The following is a 14,663-nucleotide window of genomic DNA, read 5'->3' on the forward strand; positions in this document are numbered from 1 at the left end:
GATGACAACCACCCATTCCAACTCCATGTGCAAAGGTAAACTGAACTGGCAACTTCACGAACAGATGTTTGAAAATCCATTGAATTGTTTCTATCAGACACCACAGAAAACTCTGGCATGTGAATAGGGAGTTGTATGTGGATTGAAAACGTTGATAAAGATGCAAAGGATTTGCTCAGAAAAAGGATTTTAAGCAGTACCTGCTCTGACACAGACCCACCCACCCAATATGCCCGTTTCTATCGCAAATCTTTCATTAAATAGTTCAGCTATTTTAAATCCCATGGAAACATTTCAGAATTTAAGGCCAGTGATTCAGTACAGGATGAGCTTCTCCAAGTCGCCATCTGCATATCCCTAATTATATATTTGGTATTAATGAACATGACATGTTGGAAGACTATTTCTTCAAGCTGTTTTTTTTAAATAAACGCAAGATTAAAAGCTGTGAAAACAACACTTCCCACCTGTGCTCTCAATTCCATTAGGCCTCAAAGGCTTTCTCTAGGTACCATGAATCCTTGAATGATCAGGCAGTTCAGCCTTCAAGACCTTCCAGAGTCAAACTATCAAGTATGGTGCTAACTCAGTGTAAAATGATGAACCAATTCTAGTCCTTCCAACCTAATGAAAAGCAAAACCAAATAATTAGGTAGCTAAAAAATTGATAATAACTCTCTGCACTTCAAGGGCACCTCATTTCTTTTTTCATTCCAAGCTGCAGAACTTTCCTTAGAGACGCTAGTTTCAATTTGGCAGATAAATCTGAATACCCATTTGGCTAGTGAGTCTCAGCCAAGTAGCAGATAACGAAGCCAGCGTTCACCCTTCATTTTCAGTAATACTGCATGCTGTTTCCCCCCCCTAACTTATGTAATAATTCACAGATGGAAGCAGGGGAGAAAGCATGTTAACTTAAAAGTTAACAAAGCACATGTTTGAGCAAGATTGTAGTGGCACAAAAAGCATTTCATTACACAATTTCTACTCACAGCAGATGCCACACTGTTCTCTGAAGTGGCACAATTTCTTTGCCTACGTTGGCAAGGTTACCAAGTCTTGCCCCAAGAGGGAGACTGTGTCTTTTATCAGCTGCTTATTCGGCAGACATTTGACAGATGCAGGTTCTCCCATCATAGCTGCAGTGACAGAAGCTGCATCTTCCCAAGTTCTCAGTTCAAGCTGTGATTAAAGGAAAAGGAATGCCCTCCCCGGGAAAGGCAGCAGCAACCTTATGCACTGGTCAAAGCTCAAACTAGGGCTAACTTTGGACTAGAAGCTAGAGAGCCTCTGAGTTCATAGGCTGAAAAAAATAATGCCATTACTCGGAAAAACAACATAATGCCAAACGTTTTATTTGGTATGTGGTGAAAAACCTGTTGACAGCCATATGACGTTTAGGATAAAATTCTTCCACAAATTGATTTCTAACGGACAAGTTGATGTTATATTTCCATTCAGCACATTTCCCCTCCAAATATTTTATCATGACTTGATACTGACTTTGTTTGCTGTGACTTTCTGAACACACTGCCCTTAAGAGCTATAGCCCCCAGATCAAAATTATTTTGATCCTTTTTAACTCCCAAGGGCAAAACAAAGCAGCTGTCCAGGAACCTACAACAATTAGTAAATTCATTCCTAAAATGAGAAGCTGCCAGAAATGACAAGGTAAACATTGCTGTCATGCTTTAGTGTTAAACCAAAATGAAGTCGTTCCTTCAACGGAAAAAGAAATAAACAAAAGAAAATGAATCGCATAGATCCATGCTATGACAAATGTTGGAAGCTTGTTGGCAATTTTATGAATTTACTGAATTAACCTACAAAAAACAGCAATTTGCCAAATATTCTGAAACAGAGAAAGTTATCCAAAGGGATACACTCAATACTCATTGACAAGTACGTTCAGCAAAGCCATGCTAACAATATTGCAGCATTTTATAAAACACAGATGACTTGTGGTTTTCCAAAACAAATAGGAGGAACACCAATGTTATGGGTAAACTGGAGGGGACAACCAAAAACTGTCACTGAGGAAAAATTTGCAATGATAAAAAGCAATTTCATTCACTATCCAAGACCTTACTTGATGGTACAGTTGTGGTCTTAGCGCCGAGTTCTCAATCATAGTGTGAACCATGATGATTAAAGGTTCATTCTCTTTCATCTATTTCAAATCAGGAGGAGCATACAGCAAACATCAGTTTACAGCACGGCTAGATTTGAAAGACGACACTGTAAATATAGCCTCTACTTTAATTATTTTCTGTTAGTGCAGCAGTTCATATTTCCTCTCATGCTTAAGCAAAGATGTACATTTGAAAAGCCTGCTATGGCCAAACTAGAGTACCTACAACCCATATTAAGTTTAAAGTAATTATTACCAATAAGCATTTCAGACGTTTCTCTAAATAACTCAAGCTGAAAATGTTCAATCATCTTTAACAAATGGATATGATGGACAAAGGGCTAGCCTCATTAAATAAACCACCCACACACATTATCAGATTTACAGCATAAATAACACATTAACTATCTTAGGGATAGTTGCACACCATTAACTCTGGGCAAAAGGGAAGTTTCTGGGGCAAATCCTCGCTGTCAACATGGGGACTGGATACTGGGAAGAAGGTTGAGTTTAGTCCAGATTTTTCTCAACTTGATAATCATTTTATGGAGAGTAGTAACCTTGACCCATGTATATTATTATTTTCCTGAACACCTGTGTTGGGTCAGTCCAAAGCTATGGCACAACATGTAGACAGATGAATAGCGAACAAGCCAAGTCTTAGTCCAAGTTGTAGACCGAGGCAGTCACAAACAATTGTGCTTGTTACAACTTTTCACAGTGTGAACTGCAATAATGTAAGCCTTCCTAGACAGTGAGTGCTCATTTGTCAATGTTTTATTTTGAAATACTTTATGATCTGCAATATAACACCATAACATTGATAACATACAGCAACTATATTTACCAACCTCTAATACCTATCTTTTACAGTATAATAATTTTCAAGGCTGCATTATAATTATATATATATAAACTATTTACCAACTGTGTTCACAAATACTCTGTGTTGATGAAGTCAGTAACAGATTTGGGAAGCGGCCAGATTTGAGAAGCAGAGTTTCTGAACATCTACTTTTCATTTCAGTAGAACTTGTTAAGTCCCATTTAAATGAAATGCTTGGAGAACTAAGCCTTTAAAGGCTTCAGTTCAACTAAAAGGGTGTATATACATTTTATCAAGGAAATACACAGGTTATATCATACATACAGTACTGTCTTAAGCAGTTTGTGGGTGGCCCTTAACAAAGAACCTGCTCACCTGCCTATTTAGGGAGCAACCAGCTAACGCTGGTTTCTCATGCAGGTCACATGGCAAACATAAAACCTGACACTCAATATGTGGCACAAGATGATAGGGACCAGAGTGGAAATAGTGTGAGGACTACAGTGGCAGTCCACATTTTATGATGTGATTAGACTTTGCTGTGGACTCATCTACAGCACAGTGTATGTTTCCCCAACCTAACTGCACTCCAGATGTTTTGGATCACAACTCCCAATATCCCTCCCCGTTGGCCAAGTTGAAGTCCAAAATATCTCAAGGGCTTGGGGAAGGATAGAATGGCAGACCAGCAGTTATTTCCATTTTCCATCTGCGTGTAAGGAATGCGACTCAAGGGTTGCTTTTTTAATCATTATAGACAGAGTCCACATCCTATAGAAATGATGGGATACTGCTTAAAAGCACGGTGTTAAGCATCTTACAGGCAACACTAGATTATAAACTTCTGAACAGGACTGTATTGAATAGGAGAGCTTTTGATTCTTGAGAATTCCATATGCTGAGAATTCTCATGCAAACAAATAGCCTCTGGAGGTTAAATTGTAGTTAAACAGTTTGCCTGGTTCACTACAATTTAACTATCCCAAGCCTAGGCTAGATTAGCATTTTCTAATAAATTTAGTCTATAAGTACTGCTGATGGTCATAAGCTGCTACAGTGGTGCCTCACAAGATGAAAAGAATCCGTTCCGCGAGTCTCTTCGTCTTGCGGTTTTTTCGTCTTGCGAAGCAAGCCCATTAGCGGCTTAGCGGATTAGCGCTATTAGCAGCTTAGCGGATCAGCTGATAAGCGGTTTAGCGGCTTAGCGGATCAGCTGATAAGCAACTTAGCGGCTTAGCGGATCAGCTGTTAAGCGGCTTAGCGGTGCTAAGGCATTCGTCTTGTGGGGCACCACTGTACAATAGCAGAATGAAAAACAATGCCCTTTGTAAGAATATCCATAGGCGGTACTAAAATCTTCCATGATCAAATATTCAAGGGCCCAGAAATGTCACCTTTTTTGGCTCAGAACTGCACTTAGAGTCAGAGACAGAACTGAATATAAATCTATGCACTGTCATGCTTGAATATTTCAGTCTGCCCAAAGATGAATACAAATCCAGCATCTCAGATTTTGCTTTTATATTAAATTACACATCAACTGTACATTTAACTCTGATTCAGCAGTATCAGCTAGATAACAAGTCCAAGTGGCAGGCAGATAGAATCAGTTTGTGATTTATCATTAAACATGACTATTGTAACCTGGTTAAAATGAACTCAGGGATACTTCTGAATTTCCTATCAGAATGTATGATAAACCCCGGGTCCACTCTCTCCTAATCCCTAGTTATGTAGTAAAATAAAATAGGATTCCTTATCAAATACAATTTTATCCTTCTGCATATGAGAGTGGTTTAAAACAGAGAATCAGTCAAAGACCAACCAATTATGTCTAGATCAAAAAATAAAATTAAAAAGGAAGAGATTGGGTGTTGGCAGCAGCTCATAAAAACAGGGAATGGTGCCATGTGCCAGCACAAGTGGATGATGCACCCCACTTTGTGCTACTGCTTGATGGGAAGCACTTCATCCTCACCACAGCTGCCATGGACTGAGTTGTAAATGCGCTGCATTATTGGTGGTGTGTCAAGTGAATACATGCTCTCATTTCAGGATGCAGATAAAGGGAACTGAGAAAATCTAAAGAACTCCGAATTCCTGTGCCAACAACTCAGCAGGCGCACAAAATAATGGGCAGATATGCAGTTTTCAAGTTCTGTGCAAAGGTTTCTTGAAGTATTCCTCCTCCTCCTGACACCCAAAAAAGATGGCTATGACGGAAGTATATCCTTGTTCATTACATTAACTGTTTGTATATATTTAGACTTTGACTGCAGAGATGAGGCAGACAAAAGCCAGGTATAACTATTGTGATAAACACTATATTTTTAGGATTATTTTTAAAATATTCATTTTGCACTTCACATTAACAATGTCATGTAAATAACTGAACCCATTCAAATATTGGACCCCATTTTATTTTAGCAGACAAGCTGCAGCATTAGGAGAAAGAGTATGAATGGCACAGAACAATGACCTTAGCATATAAATTGTGCTATCTGCACTTGGAGAAACATTTTCACCATCTGCCCTGATACAATTTTAAATGAGACAGTACCATTAAAAAGTTTAAATGATAAAAAATAGTGTCAACATGTTATCAGATATAAATATACAAGAATAAGCTATGAATCCCACCTGATGATCCAAATATATGGCATTCCTTTGAAGGTGATGAGAAAGAATCTCATTCTAGCAAGCAGCATTCAAAGAGGAAGGAGAGAAGAAAAGGACAGATATGAAGATGTGGAAAAGGTCAGTCAGAAAAGAAAGAGAACTACAAATTCTAATTTAAACCTTTAGATTATACTGTCATATTAATCCAAGCGAGAATTACATTGAATTCTGGGTCTTCCTAGAATTTGCATTAGCATATTTTGAAAAGCCAATCAATACTCTAATGACAGAAGGAAGCAAAATTATAACCAAACATCTGCTTTTGAAAAGTAATAAAGCATTAGTTTGCAATTGCAGATTTAGTAATATTAGCCGCACATACAACTTCTTAACATTAAAACAAAATTAAGAAAAACCACCATGGTCATGTTGAATTTACACAGACAACTATAAACCCTTTGATACATTTGTGTGCATTTTCTGCTTCTAAATGCTTATTATAAATCATTTCAAAGATGAGAAAACAAAACGAAATGGTTATGGTAGATCATATTTATCACCACCCTTACCTACTTGGGCTTCATATTTGTGTGTAATCTGCGTAACTTGCAAAATTTCAGACTCAATTAAAGTGAAATGTATTTGAACGCATTCCTATTTTTTTTGTTGCAATGTATTCAACATCCACACTAGAACTCAAAGGGTTAATAGCAGACCACCACAGATGCCAGGAAAACAATGACGCTCTAAAAAGCTACATTAGAGGAGATTGGCACCAATGGTACAATGCAAGCTTGGATTAATGAATGGCTAAGAATAAGTGAAGATGGCACATGACAAACATCACTTCATAGCTGACCTTTGGGCTGCTGGCCTCAAGTTTTAGTTGCATGAGTTGTGCTAATGTGTGTTCCCGGATACTACTCAGTTCGGCTTGCTGCCTTCTCAGCTTTATAAGCAGCAGCGTGAGCTCCTCTGGCTGAAGGAGTATCGTATGAGAAGCCAAAGAGTGGAAAATAGGTTAATCATTATCTTGCACAAGACTTCAGATATATACTTGTGTTTGATAATGCTGGATATCATGCTACATCTAAACTGTGTGAACCTCTTCAAAATAAAAGGGAACCAACAATGTCTGCCAACAGAATACAACTAAACTAAGAGGAGGTGAAAAGAGCTTTAAAACCGCGAAGCTTCTGAAACTCATGGTAATAACTTCTACACACAAAGGCTAGCAATATTATGCGAAGGGAGGAGGAAAAATGCACCACGGTCACGAAATATAGAGGGTGGGTATACTCAAGTTTTCCTTGGTATGTTTTAAAAGAACTGGATAGCAACAGAAACTACAGTATCTGAAACAAGGAAGAGTCTTGTAGCACCTGAGTAATTTATTCAAATGCTGGCCAAAGAAAAAAACAAAGAATGAAATATTAAAAACACACATACAACTTTTACTAAAAGTATGCATTGTAAAAATACACTGTCAAAGTTTGTAGATCCAAAACACAACACACTTTCTGTTTTTTTCTCCTTTAATGGAATCACAGCAGTTTTTTTGAGAGACTATTTCCCAAACACATCTAAGATTCTTCAACACAATTATACATGCTAGAACTTGAAGGTTGAATAGGAAGATCCAAATGCTTGAGAATCAAGGAAGAATTAAACTACAGTAATACCATTAGCCCAAGCCAAATATATTCTGAGGGAACTCCATGCTACTGACCAAAAAGCCTGCACTCACACAAAGGAAGGAGACTACGGCACTTAAACCAAAGCAACTATTGTATAAATATATTTAATTTCTTAACTAATATAGGGTTTTATCCAATTGTGTCCATCTTCTGATGGAAGGCTTTTATCTGATCCACCAACACTTCTGTAGACTAAAAAGGGGCGAGCTTGATGTTCACAAAGCTCCCTTTCCTCCTGCAGCCCCCTCCCATGCCCCCTACCACACTAAGATCCCCCTAACCCTCTGGGGCAGTTTTTAAGGAAGCTCGGGGCTGAAGAGTGAATGGGAAATAAGCAAATAATAAAATAAAATAAAATGTTGCCTCTGCTCACTTCCATTAATGGAAGCATCTGCTAGCTGAACTAAGGAGGCCTCCATCAGTGGAAGGACACAATTGGATGCAACCCAGAGTCAGTCCTCCATGTTGTTCTGATTTGTCTTGCTACTGATATCTGTAGCAGAGAGCCATCCTAGTTCTTGAAAGAAATTGCACAGGGATGGGGAATCTGTGGCCCTCCTGATGTTTAGCAGCTCCCATAAGTTCCAACCAGCATGGCCACTAGTCAAGGATGATGGGAAGTGGAGTCAACATCTGGAAGACCATGGGTTCCCCACTCCTTTCTTAGGAGTACACTTTTTATCTCATCCAAATTTAACACTTGACTAAATCTTCATAACTTATATGCGATCTTCCCAACCCCCAAAGCAGTCTCTCTTTGTTGTACAGGCTTTCCTTGGCTCCCACTCAACCTGCACTCTGACCTCAGCCTTCCATAGACAGCTCCTTCTACAATGACCATGTCTATTTAATTTTCTGAACAAAGCACCTTTGCAGTGGAACCCTTCACTGTAATTTATTCTTATGTATTCCTAATGCAGGGGTGGGAAACTGGTGGCATGTGGACCAGTCACAGTGGCTTTTCATTCAGCTCACCATCATTTTGCAGCAGTGGTGAACAAAGGACCGCATCCTGTAATTGGAGCATTCCTTACTTGCTTTGGGCATCCTACAAGCAGGGCCTGAGCACAAGAGCACTCTCTCCACCTGTGATTTTCAGGAATTAGTATTCAGAAGCATGCTGCCTCCAACTATGGAGGTAGAACAGATCTATCACAGTTAGTAGCTGCTGCTACCATTATCCTCCATGAATTTGTCTAATTGTCTTTTAAAGCTATCCAAGTTGGTGGCCATCACTGCTCTTTTGTGGAAGTGGATTCCCTAGGTTTAACTATGGTGATGCTCTGCCTACTTCTCTCTTCTGAAGCAAGTGCACAGTGAAGATCCTCACTAAAAGCAACACAAAGCAACTAAAACCATTGACATTTGTACGTTGTTTGTATGTAAACGACATAAACAAAGCAATTTCTACTGAACAAAAGTATGAGTTGTGCGTCACTCAGCCCACTTTGGGCTCTGACCCTACCCACCTCTGAATGCAACTTCCAATGTGATTCTCAGGCACAAATTTGTTTCCTAACTCTATCCTAATATATTAAGATAAAAAAATTCCTTCCAGTAGCACCTTAAAGACCAACTAAGTTAGTTCTTGGTATGAGCTTTCGTGTGCATGCACACTTCTTCAGATACCTGAAGAAGGTATCTGAAGAAGTGTGCATGCACACGAAAGCTCATACCAAGAACTAACTTAGTTGGTCTTTAAGGTGCTACTGGAAGGAATTTTTTTATTTTGACTATGGCAGACCAACACGGCTACCTATCTGTAACTAATATATTAAGGTAAAGGGACCCCTGACCATTAGCTCCAGTCGTGACTGACTCTGGGGTTGCGGCGCTCATCTTGCTTTATTGGCCGAGGGAGCCGGCGTACAGCTTCTGGGTCATGTGGCCAGCATGACTAAGCCGCTTCTGGTGAACCAGAGCAGCGCACGGAAACACCGTTTACCTTCCCGCTGGAGTGGTACCTACTTATCTATTCGCACTTTGACATGATTTTGAACTGCTAGGTTGGCAGGAGCAGAGACTGAGCAACGGGAGCTCACCCCGTCACGGGGATTCAAACCGCCGACCTTCTGATCAGCAAGTCCTAGGCTCTGTGGTTTAACCCACAGCACCACCCGCGTCCCAGATCCTAATATATTACTTGCTAGTAAATCCCAAAGATTCATGCCCTGAGTTCTTAACAGTTCCTGAAATCTGAGCTTAACTTATGATTCAGATACTGACACATATATCAGAAGCTCTCTCATAATGATAAAGAAACCAATTATGTAAAGCATCTTTTTTGTCATGAGATGTAAAATGGAGCGATTTGCTTTGCACATCCAGCTGTTCATGTGAAAGACCTAGGAGAGTTCTATCACATGCACAAAAATGTTCTGAGCCATGGACTGTTCCATTTAGGTCATGGAAATGTTACACTACTCACGTGGAACATTCTTTAACATATAAAACGAGAGGTCAGGTCTATTATTCAGGCATCCACATCACTGGGGCCCCACAGAGTTCTTGAAGAGGGCTTCAACTGTGATGCTTTAGGTGAGCCACATAATCAGAAATCCTGAATTATATATTACAAGTAATGAACTGAAAGTATTCCTTGGCTACAGCTATAGTTTTAGCAACTGGCAGTGTTAAATGAATTCCAGCAGAGGGAGCAAGAAATTTTCCTATATTCAAGAGCTAACAGGTTTCATAATGATTAACCCACACTCCCCTAATACAGTATATACTCATTAGTGTTTCACTTGGAAAAACATTATTTACTAAGAAATGAGGGGGAAGAGAAATCGCCTGGAAGAAATTAAGGTTTCAGCTAGTAAAAGTGGTCATATTTGAGTTAAAGGTCTCTCAAAAATGTTTGCTCAAATCTATAATCCCTCATCTAAACCTTAGGTATTGAATGGTAAAATACTTTTAATGATGTGAATAAAAATGTGCAATTAGTGGATGGATAGTTTCTTTTCATAAGACAGCACAATGTATAATAAACTGCCTGCAGCACCAAATTTCCTAGTTAACTGCGACTTCCATTCTGCAGCAATGAAAAGGTAATTGGTATTTCCCCTCCACAACTGAATTAACAACTTAATGGTAGGTCAATTTGTGAAATGAAGAACAATAAAACCGTAAATGTGCCTTGCTGTTGCTCTAGAGATATTTAAAATGAAATACTTACATGGCTCAAAAAGACAAATTATTCACAGATAGGAATTGCATAGTACAAATAGCATTTGAATTAAAAGGTTATCTGATTACTCTTGCAAAATTTAATGCAGCATCCAAATAGATTTAAACTGTTTAGAAGGAAAACCTCGATTTAATGAAAAAACAAAGATGGAAACTGCATTTAACACAGATTCTATAACTAGAGTAGTCACTGTGCTACGTGTTGTATTTTATAGGTTGTTCTTAAATAAAAAATGATGGGCTAAATATAAAAATGCCACTCACCGTTTTGCCTTGCAAGCTCTGGGGAGTAATAGGCTGTACACTCAGACCTGCTGGCATCGACCTTCTGTCAGGCACAAAGACATGCTGCTTTGGGGAAAAAACAAAACCGTGCACATATAATTCGGGGTGCCTGTCAAAGCTTTTCAAACCAAAGGTTAAATGTTGTGTTTTAAGTATGGTTTTCCAAGTCAACTTAGGGTTTATGAAAGGTGTCTAAAGTGAAGGTTCTGGTTAATAACGTGCCAGCAGAAATACACTAAATCACCACACTTTCAGCTTGAACCTTGCAAATGTCAAAATGCCCTCGAAGGTCCAAAAAGCACCAACTACAACTAATAAGGTATTCCATTCACTAAAGTTTGTACCATTAAGTGCTCCTAATTACCGTATTTTTCGCTCTATAACACGCACCTGACCATAACACGCACATCGTTTTTAGAGGAGGAAAACAAGGGAAAAAATATTCTGAATGAAACAGTGGACGTATCATTTTTGTGATTCATGCTGTGGCCACAGACATGTGCTCTGATGGTGAATTTGGGGTGACCCAATGCAAAAATCCTGAGAATCCCTGTGGATCCATGCTTTGTAACCACGTTTTTGCACCATTGCAGCCCCAGGCAACAGTGGGTGCGTGATTTTTTTTGGGGGGGACAGGCTGTAGCCATGGACATGCTATGTGCTCTGATGGTGAATTTTGGCTGACCCAATGCAAAGATCCTGAGGATCCCTGTGGATCCATGCTTTGTAACCACGTTTTTGCACCATTGCAGCCCCAGGCAACAATGGGTGTGTGATTTTTTTTGGGGGGGACAGGCTGTAGCCATGGACATGCTGTGTGCTCTGATGGTGAATTTGGGGTGACCCAATGCAAAGATCCTGAGGATCCATGTGGATCCATGCTTTGTAACCACATTTTAAGTGGGGAGGGAAGGAAAAACACAGAAGGCTAAGAATGCAGGAGAGGGCTATAACGTGAGGAAAGGAAGGCAAAAGTTTTCCCCCACCCACCCACACAAGCCAGCCACTGTTTAAGGATTTCATCCTTTTAAATGGAAGAAAGCATATTTGAATGCTGTGTGTCTCCAAAAACAAAAAGCAGGAAGTCAAATCAGAATTTTAAGCCGAACCTGTAATCTCTCTTCCCTTCACAAACATTGTTCCCTCCGGAGCAGGGACAGGATAGAGCGACGCTCTGCTTTCCTCTCTACTTGCCTGGAGGGGAGGGGCTTTCCCTGCTCTTTGTTCCATTTGAGCAAACACAGCAACGAAACAGAGCAGGGTGGGCAGTAAGACCCTGAGGCAGAATGCAGGGAAGCTGCCACTTCCTCTCTTCAGGCTTCCCTTCTCCCTGAAGCGCAGTTTGATTTTTGCCTTATTTTTCGGCTACAGGGACCACACATTCGCTGCATAACACGCACAGACATTTCCCCTTCCTTTTTAGGAGAAAAAATCTGCGTGTTATAGAGCGAAAAATACGGTAACTGCTTTTAAAAAAGACATTGAGTGCTCTCCTATAAGCCACTGCTATGTCCAGAAACTAAAGTAGGACATGTTTATACACATTCATGCACTGAATAAATGACATGTTTTGTCCTAATTCTTGGCACAGCTGCTTTTTTAGAAACAGGCACATACACAGCTCCTTTCCATCATATGTTCTTAAGACTCTCCTGTGATTTTAGAACAATATACAACACAATGCAGCCAGTAAGTGTGAAGCTGGGGGTAGAAAAATGTTGCACAAGGAAACAGTCTTAAGGGAAGCTTCTCAAATAGCAGTACTTTCAAGGATAAAGATGTTCAAGCACAAAATAAATACACTCCATATATGCAAAGAATGGTAAATGCACATAATATCTGCTCCTTGTCCTATTTGTACACATGGAAGAAGTGAATGGGAGAAGATAATGAAATGTTAAAACATTTGGGGCTATTTAGTTTAGGGGGGAAAAATGAGTCAGGAGGGGCATGATAGACAAAATTATGCATGGTATGGAAAGTTTTTCTCCCTTTCTCATAATATGAGTGTCTAAGGCCATCCAATGAAGCTGAATGTTGGAAGGCTGGAGCCAAATAAAAGAAAATACTTCTTCACACTGTGCATAGTTAAACTATGGAATCTGCCACCACAAGAGGCAGCAATGGCCATAACCTTGGATAGCTTTAGAAGAGAATTAGACAAATTCATGTAGGAAAAGGCTATCAATGAATAGTAGCCACAATGCCCATGTTTTTTCCCCTTCACTGTTCCAAGTAGTATGACCCTGAATGCCAGTTTCTGGAATCACAAGTGGGAGAGCATTGTTGCACTTAGGTCCTACTTGCGGGTTTAGCATAGGCTTTTGGTTGGCCCCTGTGAGAATAGGAAGCTGGATTAGAAGGGCCTTTGGCCTGATCCAGCAAGGCTCTTATGCTAATGGTGAAGTGGTTGAATGGGTGGGACCTACACAACAGATGTGAAGTTCGTTATTTTATTTGTTTGTTGCATCTATATAGTGCACATAAAACTTTGTTCTCTGGGCAGTTTACAAGCCCATTAAAAAAAAATATTAAGATGGTCCCATCACTGAAAAGGCCTTCTCCCTAGTGACTGCCTGCCCCGCTTCATTAGATGGGGCAATGTGAGAAAGGGCATCAAATGAAGATCTCAAGCAAGGACTTCTCAAGGGTCAGAGTTCTGTCACAGACATGCTAACTGCTCAGGTGAGGTGGGAGGCTTAGCTGGGTCCTTTCGACAAGCAGCTGTTTATTTGGGAACATCCCATGCCATTTTTCTAGAAAAAGAGGTGCCAAAACTCACAATGAACATCTCCTTTGTTCTCTTATAATGGCAATGGCGCCCACCTGAGAGGTGCTAGAACTGAGTTCTGCCTGAAAAAAAGCCCCGGGAACATCTCATGTCAGATGAAGCATGTGAAACGGAACGACTTTATCTTTCAACCCACACTTATGATGTTCTACTCCCGTTAACTCCTAGTGCAATTTTCTCAATTATATGCTAGTTCTCTGTATCACAGAGAGAACTAGCATATAGATCAGAGCTAACTGGATGTTTTTAACCCGAAGCTTTATATTTGGTATTTCTTTTGTGAGCCGCCCAATATCAATACATGATGGAAAGACTAGTTCCAAGTTATACATTTTATAGCACATAGTAACTAAAGTAAAACAATAAAAGCATCTCACCTTTGTATGATGTGGCCTATGCCTGCGGTCAATTGTTACATCACCTCTTTGCACTGGTGAGGACACTTCTGATCTGTAGTTCCTCTGAGGTGAGTATCCTTGGAAACCTGCTATCGAACCATGGGAAGGTGATGTGGGAATCAAATGCATTGTTTGATCAGATATATTAATCATGGTTTTGGGACTACTTAAAGTACCGTGTCTAGTAAGCGTTGTTTGCTTATTGTAAAACTGCCGCTGCTGCCACTCATAGAGTTGCCACATGGTGTCGTCTCGCATAGATCTTCTTTTGTCTTCATTTGGCAGTGATCCAAGGGACTTGTCATAAATAGAGGGTGTCACACTGCAGAGGCTTTCCGGCCTGGTTTTGGTATTTCTTGGTAGAGTTCGATAACCTTCAGGATATCGAGGTACAATTTGGGGTCGATGGCTTGGCATGTTTCTTGGCAATGTCTGATATGAAATTATGCTGAAACAAGAATCCTCCTTCAGTAACTCAAAATGTAAGTAGGCACCGGAATAAACAACATTTAGTTTTCTTCTCTAGTCTATCTTGAGGGTAACAAATAATTATTGTAACCCCCCCTTTTTTTTGCTAAGGCCACATCTGTTGTGGCTGAGCAGTCAAACTCTCAACAAGCCACTTGTTTTAAGTAATAGACTGTTTTTTAGTTGTATCATGGATTTATCGGTATCCAAGGAAAACCATCTATGCACTCATCCCTGAAAGAGGTAGCTGAGATTCCCC

The 14,663-nt window shown here is 39.9% G+C and overlaps 1 protein-coding gene across 41 annotated transcripts in view; it reads right to left on the reverse strand.

The window, feature by feature from the left end:
- Positions 1-14,663, reverse strand: part of PLEKHA5 (pleckstrin homology domain containing A5) — a 173,957-nt gene that overhangs the window by 21,184 nt on the left and 138,110 nt on the right. For 6 of the 41 annotated variants that reach the window (XM_083460971.1, XM_083460937.1, XM_083460960.1 and 3 more), the window contains 5 exons: positions 13,916-14,384; positions 10,727-10,813; positions 6,436-6,555; positions 5,598-5,651; positions 2,090-2,170 (listed from right to left, as the gene is read on the reverse strand). In XM_083460971.1, coding sequence (XP_083317097.1) covers positions 2,090-2,170; positions 5,598-5,651; positions 6,436-6,555; positions 10,727-10,813; positions 13,916-14,384 — 811 coding nt within the window. Of the gene's footprint in view, positions 1-2,089; positions 2,239-5,597; positions 5,652-6,435; positions 6,556-10,726; positions 10,814-13,915; positions 14,385-14,663 lie in introns of those variants that run through there. The other 35 variants (XM_083460949.1, XM_083460941.1, XM_083460964.1 and 32 more) reach the window with 17 other exon arrangements.

Source organism: Podarcis liolepis (genome assembly GCF_965112155.1).
Source record: "Podarcis liolepis genome assembly, chromosome: 10".
Lineage (NCBI taxonomy): Eukaryota > Metazoa > Chordata > Lepidosauria > Squamata > Lacertidae > Podarcis > Podarcis liolepis.